The sequence below is a fragment of the Pezoporus wallicus genome, unplaced genomic scaffold (genome assembly GCF_028554395.1).
Source record: "Pezoporus wallicus isolate ANWC-B61680 ecotype Strahan unplaced genomic scaffold, APGP_CSIRO_Pwel_v1 contig_3487, whole genome shotgun sequence".
NCBI lineage: Eukaryota > Metazoa > Chordata > Aves > Psittaciformes > Psittacidae > Pezoporus > Pezoporus wallicus.
This window is the reverse complement of record NW_026636018.1, coordinates 976,098-1,002,427: the sequence shown is the minus strand read 5'-3', so window position 1 is coordinate 1,002,427 and position 26,330 is coordinate 976,098. Positions and strand designations below refer to the sequence as shown.

Sequence of the window (26,330 nt, the reverse complement as noted above, 5' to 3'; positions counted from 1 at the left end):
AAATACTGCCATCAAAGAATGTTAACTGTATCTAAATTTCCAGTTGAGTATGTAAGGCCTCATAGATGTTTTTTACAGGAAAAGGATATTTTATGACTTTTCCTACCAAGATATAAGACTCCGTGTCTCTGATAACACAAACATATATCACAACCAAGAACATTTCAGCTAAAGATCAGCTCATTGGTCCTTTGCAAGGTGACATAGTGCAGTGGACAGGGGAAAGCTATAATGCAGCTCAGGAACCTTGTCAGTATGTTCTGAAATCTATTTTGTCCTTGGAAAATAAAAAAAAATCATGCTTCTCTGGGAAGCATGCAAGTGTGGGACATTCTGAGAGCTGCTCAGTAGTTTGAAGAACACTTGAACATCCAAAGGTAATACATTGAAGTATCAGTGCAGGTGCAGCGTGGGCAGATGCTTCAACCTTTACTCCATTCTTTTTTATTCTCTTGACTCAAATAGCAGAGAAAGGAGTTTCAGTTGCAAGGTTTTAGGTGTGCTGGGCACACATTCATTCTTGCCTTTAAGCAAGCGATCTAATATGCTTTCTTCTCTAGGGCTTATTTCATAACTGATAACAGAATCATAGAATCATAGAATAGTTAGGGTTGGAAAGGACCTCAAGATCATCAAGTTCCAGCCCCCCTGCCATGGGCAGGAACACCTCACACTAAACAATCTCACCCAAGGTTTCGTCCAACCTGGCCTTGAACACTGCCAGGGATGGAGCATTCACAACCTCCCTTGGCAACCCGTTCCAGTGCCTCACCACCCTAACAGGAAAGAATTTCTTCCTTATATCCAATCTAAACTTCCCCTGTTTAAGTTTTAACCCATTACCCTATGTCCTGTCACTACTGTCCCTAATGACGAGTCCCTCCCCAATGTCCTTATATGTCCCCTTCAGATATGGAAGGCTGCTGTGAGCTCTCCACACAACCTTCTCTTCTCCAGGCTGAACAGCCCCAGCTTCCTCAGCCTGTCTTCATACAGGAGGTGCTCCAGTGCCCTGATCACCCTCGTGGCCCTCCTCTGGACTTGCTCCAACAGATCCATGTCCTTTTTATGTTGAGGACCCCAGAACTGCACACAATACTCCAGGTGAGGTCTCACAAGAGCAGAGTAGAGGGGCAGGATCACCTCCTTTGACCCACTGGTCATGCTCCTTTTGATGCAGCCCAGGATACAAATCTCATTGGATGTTTCTTATTTTCTATGTTTCTTGTTTGAAAAGCATTTGCTTTTCCCTGAAGTATGTCTCCTAGCCTCTTCCAAGGTCAAAGAACCTTCAATCATATTTGTGTTGTTCTTGCACTCTGATGGATGCTCCTGTGACATCCAGCCTCATAGGATAAGGATACACATAATGCTTAGGTGATGCTTAGCAGTTGCTATGGTGACCTCAGTCCACTGCTAGTTTCCTTTGATAGGAAAGAGAAAGAAAAGAGGAAAGTAAAATTTCCGCTTACGTGTTATTGATCATATCTGTACATCAGTCCTGTTTCAGCCAGACCTATGTATTATGGCCTTTATAGTTTCATATGGGACCTCACTGGTATTCTGTGATCTTTACTCATGATTCACTGTGTCTTCCTTTCTCTGTCATGAAACCATGTGCCCTGAGATTAGTATGAGATGTAGGAAGAAAGGGCTTTTTCCATCTCTGCCTTTACCTCAATGTTTTCCACAAACCACTGGGAAACAGAAGTGGCTGAAGCTAGTTTATCACATCCTGTGGTAGATGTCTAAAACAGTTAACCCTCTAGAAGTGCCAGTCTCTTTGCCCTTTATGGGAGGAGATTTAAAATACAGAAAAAATTGTCTTAAAGTAAGTAAAATGGAAGGGATTAATTTTCCCCATGGGATCAGCTCCTCAGATGTCCTTAGGCACCAGTTCTACCATATGAGTCAGGCTTCCTAATCTTACCCTTAATTTTCCTCTGCCTCAATTTCCTTGTTTTCTAAATACAGTGAACAATACCATTTAATTTCATACTGTCTCTCTGTGAGCATTGTGTTCACAAGTCCCTTTGACCAGGCAAACAGCAATACTGATTCGGAGAAAACTCCAGGAACAAACTTGCCATCAAAGTTTTCAAGCTGACAAGCAGGTATTCTTTATTGCGGCGCCAGGAGACATGGGGGATAGCTCCTCCTAACGTGTGTCTCCCCATTGCCACACAAGCCGTCCTTTTATAGCCACTGGGCATACATACATATTCATGAGGCTACGTATGGATTACATCATTTTCCAGAGAGTTCCTCGAATGCGTACAGAATTGTGGTGGTGGTCTCTGAGGGTCGTTTACTTCCTTCAACAATCTTCATCACTTCTGGCAGCCTTTGAAGCAGATGCTCAGAGATGCTCATACCAGTTTAATTGGTTCGTTAGCACCAGAAACATAATAATCCTCCTATCCTCCTACTTATCAGTTAGTTTAACTGTAGCCCATCCTGGACACCTGCAGTTCCCAGATACTCCTTATCCCTGTGTCCTGTTCTTCTAGACAGTTTTTTTTCTTAAAACTATGTCAACTATAACGATTTATCTTGTGAGAATTCTCAGTATGTTCTCTAGCTGCACTCTATTTTTTTTTCTATGTATCATGCACCTCAGTAATTTTCCATTGCTACTGTTACAAAGCCATCAAACTTAACATTACTTAAAATTACTAATTCTAAAGATTTCTATATTCCATTTTGTGATTTTGTGCCCCCCCTTTGTCTCAATATACAGCAAATGCCAAGTAACTAACAGCTTTCAATTTGTAGTTTAAAGTATTCTCTATGGAGCATGAGGCTGGAGAGACCAAAAATACCTGGAAATAGTGAAGGGAAGAACTTAGCATAGGAAAAGGTAACCTGTAAGGCCATGTGCTCTATAACCTTGCCTGGCTGACACTTTCTACAGATCCTGTTTAATGAGATTGTAAAGACTAGCAGCTGATTTTGGATCACTTTCCCCTCTCAAAAAAGAGCTGCAATGAAGGAATCAGGGTGGTTGGGTAGTGTGCATGCCCAGCTGCAGGACTGGGCAGAGGGCATTAAAAGCAGCAGGCACAGTATACAAGTAGTATCTGTGTCAGGAGCTCAGAAAGCCCCAGAAAAGCTGCTAAGTATACTGCTGTTCTTGACTGTGGCTTTGCCAGGAGGCTGAACAGATTGCTGGTACAGAAGAGCAGCATGCAGCAATAGGGAAGGGAGGGAAGAGGCACAATGTGGTGGATGCCGTGGAGTCGAGCATGAGAGCTCACTGATTTTTTTCCTATTTATAAATTGAATGTTTAGCTTCTAATCAGTGCTGTATAAAACAGGAAAAAAAAAATCGAATTCCTGCTTAATCAGCTCATCATCCACATAGCTGGACAGCGTGATAACAAGTGATTGTAGGAAATGTTTTCCATAACCTCTCTCTGCCCCAGTCTCTGCCCTTTCAAAAGGAACAGAATTAATATACAGCAATAACAGTGCAGGCTTTGCACATTGATTTCAATGTAAAAATAAAATCATTTGGAGGATTACCCGCTCCAGTCCTACAGCCCATAATACTGAGATGGGAGCAACAGGAATAAGCAAAAAGGGTGGTCAAGTCATTTCAGGATAGGATAGTTTTTGGAAGCCTTTGATTCTGCCCCCCCCCCCGACACTAATAAGGGACAAATGCTGGAACAAAAGGGTTAAATGCAACTTGTGTTCAGATAAACAAACCTATGGGAGATAAAGCAGTTGCCATGCCAGCTGACACTTAAAGCAGCCAGCACAGATTTGGCATGAAGCAGAAGAGCTAAAAGGCTGCACTGAGCTCCGAAGCGCATCATACACAGGCTGTTTCTTGGCTTTAGTTTTGTGAGACCTGTTCACTTTAAATCAGAAGCAACAATTGCTTGCATCAAATTTCTCATCAGTTGGAGGACAGTAAGGAGGTAGTTATGTTTTCTGGGACTCAGCAAATGAAACCAAGCTAAAAAGTCTGATAAATGTGGAAGAAAAGGGGATGGAAGGTCTGGGTCTCTGCCACTAACTGTGGGAAGCCATTGGCAAGTCCTTTGACTTTTCCCTCCAAAACCCTTTCACCTCTTTCTGTAGAAAATAGAAACAAGAAATATTTTCTGTGTTTGATTTCTCTGTTTTGTCTTTGGAATTAACAGTTCAACATTCTGATGGACCTTCTCTAGCATCTCTAAGTAGTACTGCAAATAACATCTAATTAATTATGCCAGTTAAAGCACTAATGGAAGGTATGCTTTACTTCCCAAAGCATGACACTTGCCTATTCAGTCTGGTCAAATAGTGAATAACACTCTCAATATAGTGAATAAGCCATCCTTTGTCAAGGATAACATTAGCTTCCACAGAAGTTTATTGACTAATGCGTATAATTATTAATTTAATAAATGGTGTTCTAAGTTACAGTTTAATAACTGTTGTTGAGTCCATCTTTCTGGAGTTTGGGCTGTGCTGTTATTTTAACTGCATGTGAGGAGCACAGGTGTCATTCATGTATGTCATGAATGTAATCCTCTAATTAAACCCCCGAAAAATGGGTTTCCAGTCAAAATGCAGATGAAAAGTGTATTTATTTTCATTTCTTTGATAATAATGTATTTCATGTAGCCTGTTGTATAATTGTCTTTGCTTTGTTAATCAAGTCTAACACATGAATTTGTTGTTGTTTATGTCCTAAAGGTAAGGCAATGAGAGGACTTATGAAAGTGAGGTGCCCTACAATTTGGCCCATTATGTCATTGACCGCAGAGTAAATTTGCTGAGGTCTCTCTAGAGTGAGATGGGCACTCAGGTGAAAACAAACAAACAAAACCCACAAAAATGCAGTTTTAGGGTATATGTTTGAAAAATAAGAGGGAGTGCCCATATCTGGACTTCTGACAAGCCCAGCTCATATGCAAGCTCAGGCCTTCTCCCTATGTATTTAGAAATCTGTAGTAGAGTGCAAACTCCATCGCACTCTCATACGTGTGAGCAAACATAGCCATTGGCACAGTTATCTGTCATGTAAACATCCATATTCTGGTGCAGGATACATTAACATATGGTGTCAGAGAGAAGGGCAGCAGCAGTGTGTGAGAATTTAAAACCAGATGGTGGCTGTATGTTCCCTCATTGTGTGCTTGCATACATAAATATATATATATATGTGCATACCCACAGAAATATAATTGTGTATATGTGCATGTCATCCCAACACTCATTAGACAAACTCTGACTTTTAGCTGTACTTCAGGGCATAATGTTCTATGTAAATCTAATTGACTTTCCAGTAGCTTAACTTATTAGTGAAAATTAGGTTGATGGATCAAGCCTAAAAGCTTGTATAGCAAAAGGTTGTACTGGAACTTTCTTCAGCAAATTAGCAAGGACTCAGATGTAGACAAACATGCTAATAAAAGTCAAGTTTCATCCTACAGCAATCAGAAAATTAACGTTGTCAAAAACATGAATCTCTTCATAATGGCCAAACACAGTTAAAATGCAGTAATAATTTGGGTATATTAAAAAAAAATAAAATGCCTCTTCACAAAACTACATTAATATGATGTTTTAACCTTTAATACAGATATCATAAAATTCAAAATGAACTACAGTCTAATATTTTAACATCAGTATGACTAGCTGCCACCCATATATAAAGTGAAATAATGGTAATTTATATTTCTTCCTTTTTAGATTATAGGGAAAAAAATATTTAAATTTAAAATATTTAGAGATAAAAAAAGATATTTTTTTCTGAGCCATCAGTGTCATATGCCACAGTGCCAGGAACATTGTTCTTCAGTCTGCGTAATATTAGACCAGTCTTTCTCCAACAGGAATTCTGGAAAGTTTGCAATATCACATTTCAGGATTTAAGCCACACTGTGCAACTGATACACTAAAACTGGATTTTTATGATTCAGAGAAGGGGTTTTTTGAGTTTTTCTCACAGCTTCTTCTTAGCCTTCTTCTGTGGGTTGTTGCAAGATACAGGCTACTGAGGAGGTGACCTCATGTAAGGAAGCAGTTCAGTTATGACCTACTGATTTGACTGGCAGCAGGTTATGAAAGACAGTGATAAAAGAATAGTGGTTTGCTCTTTGATCTTCTAATTGCCTAATCACAGCTAAAAATTCTCACAGAATATCCTAAAGTTGGTATTCTGAATTCAGATTTTAGCAACATAGTCATCTGTATCTGAGCTATACCACTGTTGATTAACAAACAGGTTTGTCCAAAATATTCTGCAGAGGCATCCCTGTCATTCTGCCAAGAATCTGGAGCACAGTAATAGTGCTTCTGAAGCATCTGGTAGTTTAGTCCGATGCATCAGGTTGAACAATCTTTGCTGGAAAACATTTACTCCAAACACTGATGACTTCTCTCTAGAATAAGTAGACTTACCTAATATTTGTAAACATCCAAGAATTCTCACATGTAAAACCCTGAAAAGAGCTGCAGTTGGGCAGAGAAGCCAGGAGACCAAGGATGTTCATGGCTTTCAGTATTAACCTTCCAAAGTAACTAGTGGGTTGAATGTGTAGGTTTGATGTTGAATATATCAATTCAAAGACACAGTACAGCCTGCCTGAGGCTTCAGCTTAGTTTTCTAGACTCACACCATCATCTTCACATTAAATTCACTGTTTTCTATCTTAGAAGATCAAAAAGATGGTTTATTTAGGGGAGAGAAATCAATGAATTTAAATTTATTATGTAACAAGGTATTTGAGTAAGTATAAAATATAAAATGCATATTATGCAGTAATGTACTCAAAAGTCCCCCTTTACTATTTTGTTTCCTTAGGTGCTCTCTTTTTCCTTTCCCATAGAATCAAAGATCAGTCTTTGATTGGATTTTACTTTTTATAAAAACCGTCTTGTACAAATTGATGAATTGTTTTTCCAGTCCCTAGTTAAGATTTGACCATGTGTTCAGGGTTAAAGAAGAAGAACCTGAAGCCCTGTGGTTACTCCAGAGGATACAGAGCTAAGCTAATGTAAACATTTAACCTGCCGTAGCGGTCAAGTCGGAAGCATTTTCTTCCCTCGTCGTGGGCCCCTGGCAGGGGTTTTTCAAGGCAGCTGTCAGGCTCGTCTCCATGCACGATGCAACACCACCACCTGGTGGCTTTTGGCAGCTGCTCTTTATGCTTGCCCAGCACCGAGTTTGAGCCAGTGCTCCCCTGAGGATTCGGGAAAGTCTGACTGGCGTGCAGTTCAGGTTAATTATTTAGTAGGGTGGGTGGGAGTTTGGTTTGAGATAATCCCAAGAGTTTATTTTGGAAGGGATTTTTTTTTTAATGCAAATCTAAAGTTTATTCATTTCCCATTGTACCATTTGTAATTGTGGCACACAAATCACCGTGGATTTCAGCACAGTATTTTGGAAATGTGTGGGTCTTTCTTATTTCAGAACCTTCCCTCTCCTCTAAAAAAAAACCCTAAACCAACCAAAAAAAAGCTGCTGCTTCATCTATTTTCATATTCTTCCTAGAGTTTAATGAAAATCCATAATATCCAGAAATCTAGCAGTACATTGCAATTGACCATCTTCTGAAAAACGCTTTCCAACCATAAATGTACACTACTGATTTTGAAAAAGAATTTAAACAAAATTTTTTTTTGCAGTTCTTCTCTAAGCTGTGCTACATCCATTCCTCTAATAGGAAGCAAATTATTATCAAAATCAAATCGCAAACTATTATCAAAATAAAAGTAATTATTCCTCTCATTTCAGGTTGGGAAGTAGATAATCTGGGTCAGACCCATGCAGGTAAGAACCAGTTGTGCTGACTACCTCTTATGTACCTTTCTTCTCGAAGATAGCATGTAGAGCACATGGTAATATCAAATTATTGAAAAGTTGGGTATAAGCCATTATGATGATGAATACCTGTAGGTCTTTGTAACACTCTGATAAGTGAAAGTAAAAATCTGATAAATTCCTAGAAAACAATGTGATTTAACCCAAAATAGAAAAATTAAACTATCTTCCTTAAAAGCAATTAATTACTGCTTTTTGTAATTAATAGATGAAAATGATTTTTCATTAATTCTGTGAAAACTGATCACACTTAAATATCTATGGATTAAAAATTTAAATTTCTAAAGGTACAATATTTGACTTCACTAGTTTTACAATAAAATTTGTCCTAGCTTGATTGTATGTGTTTTTAGCTATGTGCTTGCAGTTTGCAATAGAAATTTTCTAATTTTAAAGGTTCAGTTTTGATTTAAAGTCACAAGTAAAAGTGTGTTTACTTTCTAAAAATACAGAATTGAGTATATGCTGCCTTTGGGCCTGATGCAAACAAAATCAGTTGGATTCTATTCACTGATTTCTGCAGAGACCAGTTTGAGTCCTAATAAAAAACACAATCAAAACAATTTCATGCCAGATTTCCACTTTTATAGGTGATTATGACCTGCTGGAAAGCACAGCCCAGTCTCCTCTAGGTAAGAAACAGAACCATGGAATGTTTCTTTTTTTATTTCAACTCTGTTAAGATGGAAGCTCCAAGCTTTTATCCTTCCATTTAGGTATTATTTTATAAATCAGTTCTAATTATGGTGACACATTTTCTGGTACGTTACTTTTAGCAGTATTATGAAAATGTATTCATCCACTATTGAGCCTTGAAAACTAGCAAGTGTGTTGTTATAAATTATATTTACCCATTTAACAATAATTACTGAATAATGTTAAAGAAAGTCAACACCGTGATTCAGTGCTTATTTTCCATAAAAAACTAGCGATGAATGTGCAAGAGTAATTTACTAGAATTTTCGAAGTAATGCACTGCTGTTAAATGAATGCTGTGATTAAATAGATATATTCTGCTGCATGGATGGCAAGCAAATTCTCTGAAAATAAGGTCATTGCTAGTGTTATGAGCTATTTGACTAAACTGCTCTAAGAATGTGAAGTTGCACAACTTTAAAAGAAACACAAAACCAAACAACAAAACACCTTGGAAATTTCCATCAGTTTTGGTCATGGTACAGCTCAAACTCCAAGAAGTGGAATAATTCAATAAATGGAAACTGTTCTGTTGTGCTGGAGAGTAGCAAGTGCAGGCAGCAGCCCATCTTTAATTTTTCAACCAGGTCACTGAGCTCTGGAAAGAATAATGGTGCTTAAAAAGAGCACCATGGAGGCCATCCCACCTGAGGCAGCCTCAGTAGGAGAGTGTCAAGAGACACTTTCCTTTTCTACCCCCAGCTCTTGCTTTCTGATACAGTTTTAAATCTTTTAACTGTGTCAGTGAAAGCCATTTAGGAGCTAGTCCTTAAATGAGATTAGCCAAGCAATTAGGGTAAAAAGATAGAAAAAGAGAATGAGGTATTCTTTGAGCCAGCATTGAATGTCTTTAAAATCACTTGTTTCAGAGTAAGTTTATAAACTGGGCTTGGAACAGGGAAATGTGAGAAGCTCTGAAGCAGGTTTAAAATTGTGAACTGAAATCACACTGGACATCTGGAGATGTAAATGAACATTTTGCTATTTAGACAGAGATGGAAAAAATTCCCACTCCATCTTTCCTTTGTTTCCCTAGAAACACTTCTCACAAAGTCACTTAGATCAGAGCCTAGTCTTGAAAATAAATGTGTGGGATACATGTTATCTGAGTATAGGAGAACAATCCAGCTGCCTCATCATAGACATATAATAGCTATTTTACATATCCCATAATTTCCTGCCTGGCTTTCAGCAGCCGCTCCAAAAAATCATGTTAGACTTGTGTATTTTTGCCAGTTCATTGCATATGTCTTATATATAGATTATCTTTAATAGCACAAAGTGTTTAAGTACTGGACCTAACCTTTGGCCATCTGAAGTGTAGATGTTTACATCAAATCTGTATTCTCTGGATGCCTTTCAGAGTCAATGGAGAGAAATGCACATTTAGCTGACCACTGTTTTAAGTACCCACTTGAGAATGAGGTCTTCGATGTCTTGGAGTCACTGACTATACTGGTTAAACCTTTTTTGCTCTCTTGTGACCAGTTGTAGTAGTAAACATCTGTAGGTCCCTATTGTAGAACTGGGTCATTAGAAATGTCATTGAACTTTCAAGATGCCATTAAAGTCTTCTATGGCTAGCCAGATAAATAGTACCCCCAGTAGTACTGTGGGTTTTGATTTGGTCATGTACCAAAAGGGAGGGAGGATGTGTACTGCAGTTTGCTTCAGCCATGTCACATTCCCAAATGTACTTGGCATAGGGGACATCAGCAGAAATTGCACTGAAGATGGCTGGTCTGAACCTTTTCCTCATTATTATGATGCCTGTGGCTTTGATGAAAATGAAACAGAGTCAGATAACCAGGTGAGAATGAATCTTATAATAAAAAACAAATGAAGGGGGGGGGGGGGGGAAGCAACAGGCTGCTTTTTGTCCAGCCTATGCTCATGTTCTGATTTGATGGTGATTAGAATGAAATAATCAGGTATTCATAAGCATAAAAATGTGAGAAGTGAGATTCTTTCTATTCCTGTATTGAATATTTTCAGAATATGAGTGTTTACTGTTGATACAGCTTTTAACTTCTAGAAGCATGGATTAGCCTCCAGTTCCTCCCTTATTGACTAAAGAATCCCTTAGTCAACTAGGTTTTTTTTCTGAAGATGCATGCAGAGTGGTCAAAGGAACGTAGACATCCTTTGCTAGCTCCCTGAGAAATAAGCTTCACGGTATGCAGACCCAAGGGCATGCCAGGCATAGAGCAAGGCTCTAATATGAAGTAAGATCTCAGGTGAACCAAGAGGAGAAAACAACGAGGCTGTTCAAGAAACAAGTCCTGCCTATGGTTCCCACTGCACATTGACAGGCTAAAGAAGATGTGACCATAGATGAACTGTTTAATCGTGTGTTCTTTGCCTCCCAAGGATTACTACTATCTATCTGTGAAGGCTCTGTATACTGTGGGATACAGCACTTCTCTTGTTTCCTTAACCACTGCCATGGTGATCCTGTGTCGTTTCAGGTGAGTCAGGACATAAGCCATGAGTTGTTCAGTCACTGGAGGAAAGAAACGGGAGATCATCTGCCCAAAACAATGTTTAAGCTTTTATCTCACCAGATGCAGAATAAGAGGGAGACAACTTAATAGAGTGGTTATCCCAGCTTGGACACAATCTAGTAGTCACATTTTAGTAGACTGTAAATGCAACTGCAGAAGCTGCATTGGGCTGGCTATATTTTATTCTAACCTGCATGCTTTTGCAGGAAAATCTCCAAATACTACTCTTGGTCAGGTTTAGTATCAGTACTGTCGACACTCCTGCTTTTCAGATGTTGCTGTTCTTAGTGCCAAGATGTTCTGGCCATGTGTGCAGACTGGCCTAGTGTGCTATTTCCCTGAAAGAAAATTTATTTTTTTTTCCCTCCCTGTTCTTTTCCTCTCCCTTTGTTCTATCTTCTCTAGGAAGCTTCACTGCACTCGAAATTTTATCCACATGAACCTCTTTGTTTCATTCATCCTTCGTGCAATATCTGTATTCATTAAAGATGGTGTTCTGTATGCTGAACAGGATGGCAACCACTGTTTCATCTCAACAGTAAGTAAAACCGAAGCCAAAGCCTTTTTCCTTTATTCTTTTCAGCATGAAGTAACAAAAAAACAGGCAGGCAGCAGTCTGTTGGGTATCATAAACTGAGAAGCTATTGGGAGAAGAGGTAATTAGTGGTAAATTTCCCTCCTGGTTTACAGCAAAACTGTGGATTTTATTGTCTCATGGTGTCATTAACATCCAGCATTCCATCCTTCAGAACAAATCTACAGGTTTTGATTTCTGACTATACTCAGGTTGCTTCTCCCTTTCACAGATCTACATAGTAATAGGTGGGATGTGAGCAGACACAAGCAATTTCCTTCATCTGAAGGTCTGGTTTTTCTCTAGAGCCTCATTTGTTCTGGATGTCAGCCAGAGCTATATGTCAGTAGGGTGACCATTCAGTCATAGCAAATACCTCTTAGGGTCACCATCTCAAAAAAATCATTGGTATTATCTATGTGTTAAAAGTGTGCGGTTTCATGGAAAGCAGTCTCTTTCACAGATGCGCTTAGCTCTATATTACATGTAAATTCCAATTCCTTTCACATTTAAGGCTAGTATTTGATTTGATAAGTCAGCTCATTGGGTGTAATTGTGATAAAATTGCAGCGAATTCCCAAACTGAGATCTCCTTTATCCATACAGTTATGAGCTAAATTCCCTATGAGTCATTTCCACGAGGAAAATGCAGCTGTGTAGTTTCTTAATCACCCTTTTCTTTGTCACTGAAACTAGATTTGGTTTTAATTCTTCTCCATGATAAAGCTGAAGCCCTGTTAGATGTGTAGCTTGTTCATACTGCTTTTCTAATAGTGGCATCTGCTTTTTTTGTTTTGAGCATGTTAAAATAAGCCGTCTAATGACCAGATCTTCAGCCCTGGTACAGTTTCCATGAAGAAACTCAGTATCTGATGGTTTCAACATGTTGGTTGTAGCTTTGACCCAGAGGATGGAGGGCAAATGGGAACCAGTCAAAATTGTCAGCTGCCTACTGCCCCAGGCAGGAGTTTCAGTTAATACACTGATTCTGCTATGATTTATTGAAAAGTCCTACTTTTGTGGGACTAATGATGTTTCACTGGGATGCAATACTGGAAAAGCAAGTATGTCATACTCTCGCAGAGTCAGGGTAGAACTCAGTTTTCATCTAAGACTTTTATCACTGAAACACAGAATCATAGAACATTTAGATTGGAAAAGACCTTTAAAATCATCAAGTCCAACCATTAACCTAGTACTGCCAAGTCCACCACTAAACCATGCCCGAAGTGTCACATATACAAGTGTATATGTATAAGCTGCAGGGATGGTGACTCAACCACTTCCCTGGGCAGCCTGTTCCAAAGCTCGACAGCCCTTTCAGTGAAGATTTTCTTCCTAATATCCAATCTAAACCTTCCCCGGCACAAACTGAGGCCATTCTTGGAAATGAAACCAACCCCCACCTCTCTACAACCTCCTTTCAGGTAATTGTAGAGATAAATAATGTTGTCTCCCCTGGCCCTCCTTTTCTCCAGGCCAAACAAACCCAGTTCCTTCTTTTTTATTTTTTTCTCTTTTGTCCTCTGCTTTCCTCCCACAGTAAATGAATGAAAGCTTCTGTCATTTTTTACAGTAAATCACTCTGCTTTCTTTACATTTACGCTTACTTTCATTTTCTGTCCCTGAGTGACAACACCCTCAAATGGCAAGGAAGTTCAATTCTCAGCTGCACACAGGAGGGTGCATCCTTTCCGATCCCACTCTCAGGGCTTTCCACAGTCATCCTGCCATTTCACATCCTTCATTAGGTTTCTCAATACACAACTGGATTCTTTTCTTCTCTGCACTTAATCCTTGGAAAGGGGCTTAAATCTAACAATTAGTGTACACTGACAGTGTGAACTCCCACCAACGCAAGACATTCTCAAGCCGTCTGCAAACACTCATTGACCATCTCCCACTGCTAAAATTGACTACCTGCCCTTTCAAGCTTTGCTGTCTAAGTGGAACCTCACATTCTTCTCATGCTTTTAAAACTTTACTATTAAAAGTATATAATATTAGTCCCAGCTGTGTTCCTTTCACCTAAGAGATTTGGAGAGGTTGAAAGCATTTTTTTCTGTCTGTTAGGTGGAAACGACATGGAAATAACTTTGTTTTTCTTGATTCTCTGCAGGTGGAATGCAAAGCAGTGATGGTGTTCTTTCACTATTGTGTCATGTCCAACTACTTCTGGCTTTTCATTGAGGGATTGTACCTTTTTACTTTATTAGTAGAAACCTTTTTTCCAGAGAGGAGATATTTCTACTGGTACACTATTATTGGCTGGGGTATGTGACATTTCTTGTCTAAAATGCATCTCAGTGTGCAAGACAACTCCATGAGCCATCTAATATTTCCACATGTAGTTTCAAAAGATACTTTTAGTCTTTGTATAGAAGGACCACTGCAGACCAAACCATCCTGTGCTTTTTTTTGTCTCAATAGAATTGAATTGAAATCGGGAGGACACTACATCTCTTCCAGAGATGTAGTCCACAACTGATAATTTCCTTCTACAAGATGTGATCTCGATGCCAAGTTCTTCATCTTAATCAAATCTGCAATGCTATCTAGTCCATTTTCTAAAACTTAATCTGTACCTTTTTTCCAGTAATAGCTAAATTGAAAATTTATCCGAAGGATATCCACATATGCTTATCCTACCTGAATGGGAAATTGAAGCTTGCAGTGTGAAGAAATGAGATTTGTTTCAGAAAGGCCAGCTGCACGATGATAACCAGTGTAATTATTTTTCATTCTGGCCTTCTGAAGATAAATGGAATCCTGTAACATATTAAATCAAACAGTTCTTTGTTAACATTTCTGTGCAGAAGTCAAATAATGAATGTAGAATGCATTCATTTTAAATGTAATCTAAGAAGTTTATACTCATTTTTTATACTTAAACATACTTCTGAAATAATCTGAAAATAATCCTGTATGCTTATGAGTAAAGTCTACATACAAACTACATACCTTAAACTTCCAGACTCTGGGTGCAAGTTTGTAGGGCAAAAGCAGCCCCCCCAGCTCAGAGCTGGTGGGCAAGGATTTGTATGGGAGCACCAATAAGCAAGAGCTCAGAATTTTGCAGCATCTGGTTCCTTATCTGTTTCTTAAAATGTGCTGAGCACATCAGTGTCCTCGTTTGACTAATGAGAAATCCATATGGCTATGTTGATCTAGATAATTTTTTCCTCTTAAATATGCAATATGCTTGTAAATTCTCTGGATAGACTGCTGTCTTCCTGAGATCTCTCCTAATGCCTGCTCCTTACTCAGGGCAGAAGCACAGTCAGCAAGAATAGCTCTCTACTCAGCCTTGAGGCTTCCTGTTTTCTAATGATACTCAGAAGCAGAAAAGAAGGTGCTGAAGATACATATATACATTTTGATGTAAAGAAAATGAATGTGAGTGTATGTATATTTATATAGCAAATGGTTTAAAACTCCAAACTGATCTAGAATGTGCTTTTTAAACTATATTTTTATAACATATTTAGTCTAGCTCTGCCTCCTTCCCATCTTTCAGATTTGCAACACTATTCTATATAGTGCAAATCAGTGCAAACTAGCTAGCGCAAGACCCATGTTTGATATTTAAACACTATTTTTATTGTTGTGCAACTGTTAAGTGCACAAAGATCTCAATGTTTTCTAGGTAGTCTCATATGAGAAAAGCGGACTTCAGTTTAAACTGAATAGGCATGATTTCTTTTCCCCAACGACTGTCATCTTATTTCTTCCTATCATTTTCCTTTCAAATATTGCTCTGTGTGCTTTTTTAAAGGAGGAGGGCTTTATCAGTCACATAGGTCTAACAGGGATATTTTTATTTCTGATAGTGGGAATATGAGATTTGACAGAGACTCACTTAAGTGGATCAGTTGAATGACTAATTAATGTGACATCAACACAGCCTTTCAAAATGTGTGAAACATAATTGTTCCTGTCAATTTATGACACTCTCATTCACTGCTGCAAGCTAGGGTTTTCAAGGTCTTTGTTTGTGTTTTAGCACTTCATCTTTACAGTGGTGCCTGAATAGATGTTGGCAGTTTTCCTAGCCAAAGATTTTATTTTCCATAAAATGTAGATCCAACTTACCCAGAGTTGTCTTTCAAAATTGCATTGTTTTATAAAAATTTCCACTGAAAACCCCACTTCTAGTGTTTTAGAAAGGAAAATAAGTCCAGGTTTCTCAGTGGATTCTTACTGGTTTGCGTTAATTTGTATTTTACGTGCATCTTTTAAAGAGTAAAGAAATGTCTGAAGTAGAAATTAAATTCTTGCTCCCTGTATTCTCTTTTTAGTGTTTGTTTTGCCCTCTCTTTTTCCCTGAAAAAGAGAAATAAATATTCCTGTGAGGAAAGGAAAGCTATCCTCTACTGATTTGTTTTGGTAGAATAAGCAAAGCAAAATAATTTATTTACACAATACCAGAGAAAATGCAATATATGCAAAGCATTTACAACAAAAAAAATAATAATACAAAGAATACAATAATGCCATTACAGCTTAACATCTGCCACTCTGCAATTATTTCATAATTACAGTAACTCTTGACATGGAAGCTGATGTCACTGCTTTTATTTTGTACAGACTATGGTTTACTATTCATGCAACAAGATGCAGTGCAACAACTTTGAGCAATAATAACTTGAAACAACATAAATATTTCCTGTTATCAGTTTTACTTCTGCAATCCCACCAAGACCAACCTATCCTCTGACTGAAACAGATGTTTCTAGAGCTCTAAATGAATGTTATGAATTGCATTTTTTTCATGCACTAGTGCTATCAAAAATAAAATGTCAGTGGAGAGGTTGCAAAAAATGCTCTTTGCTGAATACTAAATGTGTCTAGACTGCTAATGATATCAGCATCTTGTCTTCTGCAGGTACCCCAACAATTTGTGTCACTGTCTGGGCAGTGCTGAGACTTCACTTTGATGATACTGGGTAGGTATTGATGAGTGGAAAATCATTTCATGTGCATTCAGCACGATGGCAAGGATGAGATAGAAATTACTCTGATGAGTGAAATCTGCACAAGACATTGCTGAGCTTTGACTTACAAAGGCAATTAGGAGTTTAGCTTTCCCTTAAAGAGTTTTTTCAACAAACCTAGTGAATGAAATGAGTAAGGATGAGACAAAAATCTGTATCCTGTCTTCTGTGTGGAAAAAAAGAAAAAGAGGAAATGGAATAATTTCAGAAAGAATTCAAGGGATGGATTCCACCCAATCGGTCTGTTCTGGTAAGGAAAAATCCTGCAAATATCCCATATTTTTTAAAAAAGGATAAGAAGGAAAAGCTGGTCCCAGAGATGGTCCTGCGCATCTCAGTAGACCATAGATTGGTCTGATAGAGCAGCATATATAGCTTGTAAGAATGGACATGTGTATATCACCCTGAAAACACAAGCTTAGCAATGCTTTTTTTCATGACAGCTATGTTTGAACTTGGTGAAATGTTAGAAAAATGCTGGGAATGAGGGAGATGATTGAATAATTTTTTTAAAATCCAGCAGCGGTTCTTTAAAAGCCTTGATCTGAATGAAAGGCATCTTTATCTTCCAAGTCACATTTTTGAGAGACTTAGGCTTATGTTTGAATTTCACCTTATGATAGAGGTAACTGGATTCAGAATTTGCAGAGACTCACTGTTTCATCAGGTTTTCTTCATCCTTGTCTTTCATGTTTTTTTTGGAAAGCACATAAAGCCCTTCCTCCACTGGGGTTGCTAGTGCTTTGACCCAGTGTTCTATTTTTACATTAATACAAATTAAATCATTTATTTCCATGCAAAACAAGCCAGATCACCCTGCTGTGTCATTATTATGATTACAACACTGGTCTTAAGTGTATTAATTTATCTTAGTAGTCCAAACACTCTTTGGATTTGAGGGTAGGGAGAATGTCTTGCAGAAGGAAGAACAAGAAAAAAAACAAAACAGCAAAAAATCCCCACTCCTTTCTTTTAGTTAGAGAAGCTATTTCGCATGCAACAGATTTAGACATATTCTTGCTGAGAGTCTCAGCGGTTACTTTTTAAAAATCAGCAAGCATTGTTCTGGGGGAGGGGGGAAAGCCAGCATGAGCCTAAAAACATTGCAGAAATTACTGAACTGGGAAACCAGAGTCACAGAGGCATGGACTAAAATACAGACTGTGTCTTGAGTCTCCTCCTGCTTGCTCCTTATAAACCTGGCAGAGCTTCCTTGACTTCAGCTCCTGATTCGTATCACTGACAGGATAGGTTTGTGCAGAGAAATGCAACTATCAGTTTATTCAAACCTGTGCTGCTGAATTAGATGGAGTTATTCCAGATGTACACCAGAGATGTACCAGAGATCAGACCCTGGCCTTTTCAAGTGAAAATCACATCCCTTCCCCTGCCCACTGGCTCTCTTCCCTTCATCCATCATGAAAAAGAGTCCTGTGTGTCTGATCGCCACTGTAGCAATGCATTTGAAAGAAATCCGGGAGCCTCTTTAGATAGTACAGCTTGTTAGCTGATACTACAGACTGTTCTGTTGTGCAATGTTTTTTTTCCTTCTGGTCATGTTCATCTGAGGAGAAGATGGTGTTTCTTCCACCACATCCATCCTATAGCTGTCACGGGGGCTGGACAAAAAAGTCCTTGAAAAAAAACCTTTGTGTGGGCTTGTTCTGATTCATTGTTGACATCTACAAAGTAGGCATTGGAAATTAAGCGTGCTGGGGACACATCATGTAAAAGGAGAAGCATAAGTCTAAGAACAATAGGGATTTGTAGGGGATGATGTATCACCCCAGAGTGCAAATTTAATATACATGAGTGTGGAAAAAAACCTCCAAGTGTCTCTTTGTCCCAGCCAGAGCCTGGGATAATTGTCTGGGCTGTAGATGTCTTCAATACAGATGACTGGAACTGGAAGAGGTAATTCTCATTTCTCATTTCTGCATAGACAAATTGCCATACATCAGTGTCTATTTGTACAGCTAGATTAATATTAGAATTTGCACAGATCCTTCCAATATTGGTCAACACACTGAAGACTTTCAGGGTAGATTTAATGTGCATCTTAAAGAGGTTGAGTTCTGCAAATAGTGGATAATTTCCCAAAGAAGACACCTAATTTACAAATGCGTGCAAATAATTTAAAATATAGGTGGTGAGTTTAGGTGCTTTTGTGGCATGCAATTGTTGATAACTGAAAAGTCATCAACATAGAATCATAGAACATACATACTGTATGTAAGTAACATTTGTCCTCTTTCAAATATTTTAAGTTGGGCATCTAAAGTGAGGTAGCTCAGAAATATTGCTTTTCATTTGAAAACCTCAGCCATTATCCCCATAGGTTTTGGGGGATTTTAAGTTTCTAGGCTTTGTTGACTGAAGTATGTAATTCTGTGCAAATTTTACACCATGTCTCTAAATTTTCTCTCTTCTCACCAGCTGCACCACACACACTCTTATTGTTGGTTTTATGGGAATCCAGTAAGATACTGTTCAACTGAAATTTAATAATATATTGTTCAACTGAAAATATAAGTTCAACTGAAATTTCTAAACCAGACGTCACTCACCTGTTTGAGATTTCTCTCACAATGTACCTGGATGATGGAATTTTAGCTCTGCCTCCTCACATTTACACGAGTATACAGTTCCATTTAAAGATTTTCACTTTCCCCCCAGATGTTATGAGACTACTACTTAAATGACACAGAAGTTCCATTAAGATCTTTTAAGATCGAGAGTGTTTTATTCCTGTATGCTCTTTCAAATTTTTCAAAATGCTCTTTTCTTGGCATCTACGAAATGCATCATGACAACTGCTACTGGGACTTCTGGCTGTTGTCCTAGGCAGAGGGAGACCCTCCTTCTTGGAAGTGCAGGAACAAAGTAGATATTTTTCTGTGATTTTATGTTTTTGAGAGGGAAGTATAGGGGGAAGAAAGCAGAGACAAATAAAAGAAAATTTTAACTGACAATCAAATTCTTAATGACTTAAAATAGTGTAGCAGGATGGTTGTGGTGTGACAGGAGAGATTTTTTTCATCTTTTTTTTTTCCTAGCTTTAAAAATACATGTTAATGTTAAAATACATTATGTTTATAGATCATGTAATTATCTTTCCCTACAAATGAATGTCCAAATGCATCTATAGGGAATAAACTTCTGCAGAATACTTTGCTGGAACCAGAGAAAGATTTTAAATGCTGAGGTAGAAATGGCATTATATTCACTATCATTCACCCTGACAGCTTAAAAAAGGGGCTGACCCCAGCTGTTGTCCAGGAGTTGAACCTTCTCAGATGAGTCCTCTCTCCTTGGTAGTACTTGCAGCCCTGTACTGGACATTAATTCTTTCATGTGGATACAACCAGTCTCTAGTACATTCTGGTATACTAGATACGTGTAAAAATCCTTATGCCAGGGTCAGGAACCAACATTTATATCTGTTAACTCTGGAAAAGTATCTGAAACACAAAACTTTGGAATAACCTTCTCTTAACCTTTGAGGTGTCCCTGTCTTTTTTTCCCTTCCTCAGAGATGTTAGCTTAAAGGGACAATTTCACAGATAAAGGCATTTTCCAAAATGTCTAAACTGTTTAGTAAGAGGTACCATTTAAATTGCCATAAAAATACTTATTTTTCTTTCAGATAATGTGGGTAAAGACTGTGAAAGAAAGCTGGGACAGACTAAAGAACTACTACCTTTAAATAAAATTATTTAGCTACAAGACTAATCTCCCGCTCTCTGACCCCTTAAAATTTATTGTAAGTTTATTAACATTTTTGTTATAACTTTCTCTTTCCTTCCCTTTTCCTACCCCATTCTTTTCATGAACTGCTGCAGCTGCTGGGACATGAATGACAACACTGCCTTGTGGTGGGTGATCAAGGGTCCTGTGGTTGGATCAATTATGGTAAGTAACACTTGGAGGAGACTTCGCTAACATTTCTAAGGGCAAATAACCAATGCAAATAGCTTCAAATGGCTTTGCAAACTATGCTGCATCAGCTGTGCTGGACTAATGGACAGCTTGTCTGAATGTACACCACTTACCATCCACCATTCAGTTGTTACAAAGAAGATTTAGTACTGCCTGCAAGCAAAGACTGTGTAGAAAAGCAAGTTATTCTGTTGCTGAAACGTAGCTATCAAATGCTGTAAGACCCTACAGCATATTGAAGCATTTGCCTGGGGCTGCAAATATGACATAAGATATATGGGAATTCTGTCCCACTTGTGGTGGCAGCTGAAGGCTAAGTAGGACGATACAGGTGATCTAAAACAATACTAGATGCCAGTGGCTAGGAAGCTGGACTGTGTCTCTTGAATGGAATTCATTTCACAACTACATTTATTTATCTAATATTAGATCTATAATAGTATGGTGGACATAGTACAAGATTCTCAGTTGTCAACAAGGTAGCTAAGAACTCTGTAGTTGATGAAGGTCTTGGATTTTACTCAGATGATGCTAAATATCTGTGTATGGGTCACGGAGAGGTTCTGAAGTGCCTGCTTGGGCTTCAGCTGCTTCCCCAAAAGAATATGGGAATTTTAAAATGGTGTTGGACTCCTCCAGTAAGGAAATGTAATTGAGCCACTAGACAATATGGTTAGTCACCTGAAAAGTGGTTTGGCTTACCACATATAGGTGTCTAAATCTGGGCATGCCAAGTTTCTCTCCATACTCCAGTGACAGCACTGGACAGGTATTCATTGACTTTTGTTGGAATTCAGACATCCAGCTCACAAGCACCTGTCTACACATAGGTATCATTCATCAGGTTTGGTTCTCCTTTCAAGTATTTGTACAGCTTTCTAAAGTACAATAACCTTGAGACACCTTAAAGATAATTCAGCTAATTATACTGAAGGGTATCAAAATGGTTGGGTTTTTGTGATATTGATGTATGTGACTCACCATGCTTTACAAACATATTCTGTGAAGGATCACATTCTGTCTTTGGGGTATTGGTTATACCTGGTTTCTATTGAAAGCATAAATGATCCAAGCAACAAGTAAGGGATGACTGGGCTTCTCCATTCATTTGTAGTCCTCAGATCAGATAGAAAATTCTTCTGAAAGAGATGCACACAATATTTTAAAGGAGTAAAATATTGAATAAGGGACCAACTTAAATTTCCCACTGTTTTCTTCTGGCATTAAGAAGCTATGGAGTTGGTCACAGCCAAATCTGTAGCCAAAGTATTAAAGTAAAACAGTTTTATTAATCCACAAATTTTTAAAACTATATCTGTAATTGCATGATTTGATAAAAGAGAAGAATCCCAGGATAACATAAAAGACATGAAGATGAACATTTGCACCCATGTCTCCCAGCCTCTAGCTCCCCTCCCACAATCATTAGAGGTTGTCTCATCTTGGCCCAGATTCAGTCAAGCAGAGGGAAAGTGACACAACTTGGGAATTTCAGGAAAGGGGAGACACTAAATTGTGACTAATGGATACTGCTAAACTGAGAAGTGCCTTAGTTCAGAGGATGAGAGTTAAAGATGATTTTACTGCTGAGAATTTTACTATATGGTTTTGATACGCAGAGATCTTTTATTCTTTTAACTGGTTGATAATGACAAATGTTGAAACATTTTTGCTTATGATTATCTAATCTGGTGCTGGGGACTGAAGAAATTCTGCAAGCTGCTGCAAGTGGCCAAAAGACCCTTGTAAATTTATCCCAGTACCCCTGACCCTATAGAACTTCTAGACTGCAGTTTGTATACGGCAGTGGAGCCAGCAAGTCACTGGGAATGTCTCATTCTCATACTTAAAAAAATATATAATTGTCATCATTTTTTCCTTTCTTTTTCCCTAGATAAACTTTGTTCTTTTTATTGGCATAATTGTGATACTTGTGCAGAAACTCCAGTCACCTGATATTGGGGGCAATGAATCCAGCATTTACTTGTAAGTACAAATAAAGCAGTAATCAATTTAGTTTTCTAATATACACATAGGAAAAAAAGACAAAGTCAAAAAGACAACTTAGTTGAACTAATTTGATTTTCAAAAAGAGTTACAGTATATATTAAATTTCTTTGGTTGATTTTTACTTTTTTTTTAAATCCAAATGCCACTGAAGTGCATTTTAATGGTAGTTTTAGCCTTTTTTTTAAAAGGCCTAGAAAATAAGCATAAATATAAGATTAAAAAAACAAAAACCAAAACACAAAATCAAATCTTTACAGGTCAGTTATCTGGAATTTAAGATACTGATCAGGTATAAATATGATCATACTCATGGGGCAGTCTGCTGTGCTTCATACATTCCAGGGATATGGTCCAAAGTTCATTGAAAACAATGAGATTTGGCAGAAAGATTTCATTTACTTAGTATTGAAATCTAATTTAGGAAGATCTCCTAAAATCGTTTTTGCTCATGTTCTTTGTAACCATTGAGTGCATTCCACTTAAGCCAAACGATTCTCCCCATACCTAGGATGGCTTAAAAATGCACAACGATTCCTAAAAATTTCCTTTAGAAGTTTTAAAATTTTGTGATTTACAGTTTTTTTAAAGCCAGTTTTTTTTAGTTTCCATCTCATTAGAAGTCAGATGCTGGCCATTTGAAATGGTCATCATCCCCAGTTTAAGTTCATGTGGTCATTCTCCATACAAAAATTATATAATTGTTTTTAATAACTAGGACACGTGGCAGCACATTTTTCTTGGCTTTTCAGCCTAAACACCATGAACATTTACTTTTTTTTTTTTTTTTTTTTTTGTGAACGCTGGTGTTTTCTAGCACTCACAAATATAGGTAAGAATTTTTATTTTATCACTGGATTCCTGGTGAAAAAAAGGCAAGTCATATAAACCTTAAATAAAAGTAAAAGATGTCAGGGTAAAATAGGAGATGCGCATTTAATAGTACTTCCTTAGAACACTATTCAGTGGTCACCTTTACCCTCAGTAACCACACTCATAGTATAATGACATCATCCACCTAAATGACAATTTTCAGAGGAAAATATATCCTCGAGTTGCCTACTGCCTTGTTTACATTTCCACATTACAAAATGGTAATATCTTATGCATCACTTTTTCATGCCTATAGTCAGACATTCACTTACTGAAAGTACTGCCCCTGAAGCTTGCTCCACAGACAAAAATAGAGCTTTAAATTCATTCTGCAGGCACATATATCTCAGAATTATATCTCAGGAGAAAGTGTAGTGAATAGGTTAATTGTATGCATGGTTGCCTAGGGCTTGCATGAATATTTCCCATGTATGTGCTGCTGGGAAGACATCCACTGAATCTTAGATTGTAATTAATACCAAAGATGTGCAGAGCTAGTTCTGATTACAACCTGCTACATGCATGTTTAGTATCTGCTGCACATCTTTCACATATGAAGCAAAGCATGCCATAGACTCCAGTGATTTAACTAGATTATGAAACATCCTTTTCATTTTTGATCAATATGGTGACTGGGTTTTACTGATATTTTTCCTATGTGTATAGTTAGCCACCAAAACAAAGAGAAAACATCATATTTTTTGTTTCATTTGCTGCCATTATTTTTCATATTTTTTTGCAACTTTATTAATGGGTGTGTATAAATTGATCTTGCATTTATGTACGCATTATGGAGTGTTGTTTATCCAAACAGATTCAACAACAGGAAAGTCACGCTGACATGATAAAAAGAAATGAAATTAATAAATCTGCAGATAGACACCAGACATACTTAATATTTGTACATACGTATCCTGTAAAAGGACAGCTGTTGTAATGAAGGAAAAAGACATATCATAGTATGGTTATGTCACCATATTGAAATCTCTGTGGCATTTAGATTGTGGTCCATATTAAGCATTTTTCACTTCCTATTTTGCTATTTCAAAGTATGAAACTTCATTCCATTAGACCAAATTCTCCATCCAGATTTTTATTCCACAACTTATGTAAATACTTTGCCTTTAGTTCATGAGACAGAGTAGTTGTGGTTGAGGAAGATGTTCAGACTATTTCTGAAAGCTGTATCACATGGTATCTGCAGCAGTGATTAAGATTTATTCTAGTATCAGCCTTCCACTTTTTGGAATAATCCTTTAGCCAGGTTCTTCACCATCAAAAAAAAAGAAAATAAAAGACCCCATAACTTGCTATTGACTTTGAGTAGGATATATTTTCTTATATGTATGGTATATGTTTTTGTTCAGGTCCTCTTAATGTGTTGGGTTTTTTTCGTCGTTGTTGTTAGGAAAATCTACCTCCAGTTTTATTTTGTAGATATTATGGTCATGGTTCTGCAAATCACTTAAACCTGTATTTGACTTTAAAAGCCTTGGGATGTGCTTTAATTCAAAGATTAATTATATATTGTTACTACTGCACATTCATTATTAAAAATTACCACTACTGAAGTTAGCTGTGAGCTGTGGCAGGAGCACAACAGAAGAGTGCACTACTGGGGAGCCAATGATTAATTAATATACTGCAGCCACTAGAGAATGTAAGACTTGCTTTTAAAAAAAAACAAAAAATAATTTGTATAATTTGCATCACAGTAATGAGTGCTTTACTCCCATAAAAATTCTGAGTTTCTCTCTAAATAACCTGAGGATCATTATATACGATAGCCTTTGCCTTTTGGCTGACAAAAACTTGGAAGCATGTAGCTGTTTCCTAACAATTTTCTGTGGCAGTCAAATGCTTTAGTGACTATAAACTTCAATTTTATCAACACGTATGTTCGGTCATTCATTACCAGTCTCATGCCTAACAGGTATTTCTTCACATGTTTAGCTCCTCCTCAAAGCTGCCTGCATGCTGCTCATCCCATTTCAGACTGAACGGCACAAAACATGTCAGATTCTGAGAGAACAATAATTTCATCTTACTTTTACTGATGTTTTCAATAGAAACTTCTCCATATGGCTGAAATGAATGGGGCTAGATTCATCAAAAAATATTATTAATGAGGTAGGAATTCAAAAGGCAGTGAAAGCCACTCTTTTAAAGGTGCATTTTAATTTTATGATTCTTTTGGGGTTTTTCCTGAGAGCTTAAAGCAACTTTCATATTTCCTCCTAACAGTCATCATAATCATTATTTACTTCATAGTGTTAGAAGTAAACTGCCAAATGCATAACAAAGACATATCTTGTTTCTTGAACCATGTTCTGGTTTCAGTTAGTCTTTTGTCAGTCCTGAATAATTCCACCAAGTTAAGCATCAAACCAAAGCAAGATCAGTAATAGAAACTCAATAATTTTTTATTTGAGAGAAGTTCTAAGAAAGATCCTCAGGTGCTAGGGAAGCATAAAGAGATATTGGTTGTGTTCCTAGTGTAATTAAGACAACTATCTTCATAGTTCAGAAAGGTTTCTCACCCCACCTGGTTAATGAATTGCATAAACAATTGTGCCATGATTATAGACATGACATACTTAATCCTAGAGGACAAATGGCAGTGTCCTGTATTTGTACCAGTATATTTCATCCAGTTAAGTTTTACTGAACATGGTTCCAGACAGAAAGTACTACCTGATTGTTAGCAGTCTTCAGTTGCACAGTATGTAAATATTTTGAAGTAGTAGTAGGTTATTTAGAGACACCGTGATACCATGTGATGAGAGCCAAGTACCACCACATCAAAAGTCCATGAATCCAATGTGCATGCACAGTTCTGGCAACTGGAAACAACATTCACAACCCTACTATGACTGGTTCAGCACGCGGTGTGTCACATCAGGCCTACATTTTTTGCGTGG

At 37.7% G+C, this 26,330-nt stretch overlaps 1 protein-coding gene across 11 annotated transcripts in view; it reads left to right on the top strand.

The window, feature by feature from the left end:
- Positions 1 to 26,330, top strand: part of ADCYAP1R1 (ADCYAP receptor type I) — a 137,937-nt gene that overhangs the window by 88,143 nt on the left and 23,464 nt on the right. For 10 of the 11 annotated variants that reach the window (XM_057398930.1, XM_057398941.1, XM_057398940.1 and 7 more), the window contains 9 exons: positions 7,736 to 7,771; positions 8,413 to 8,454; positions 10,225 to 10,328; positions 10,889 to 10,986; positions 11,428 to 11,560; positions 13,716 to 13,869; positions 16,482 to 16,542; positions 20,433 to 20,502; positions 22,424 to 22,515. In XM_057398930.1, coding sequence (XP_057254913.1) covers positions 7,736 to 7,771; positions 8,413 to 8,454; positions 10,225 to 10,328; positions 10,889 to 10,986; positions 11,428 to 11,560; positions 13,716 to 13,869; positions 16,482 to 16,542; positions 20,433 to 20,502; positions 22,424 to 22,515 — 790 coding nt within the window. The remainder of the gene's footprint in view (positions 1 to 7,735; positions 7,772 to 8,412; positions 8,455 to 10,224; positions 10,329 to 10,888; positions 10,987 to 11,427; positions 11,561 to 13,715; positions 13,870 to 16,481; positions 16,543 to 20,432; positions 20,503 to 22,423; positions 22,516 to 26,330) is intronic. The other variant, XM_057398934.1, reaches the window with a different exon arrangement.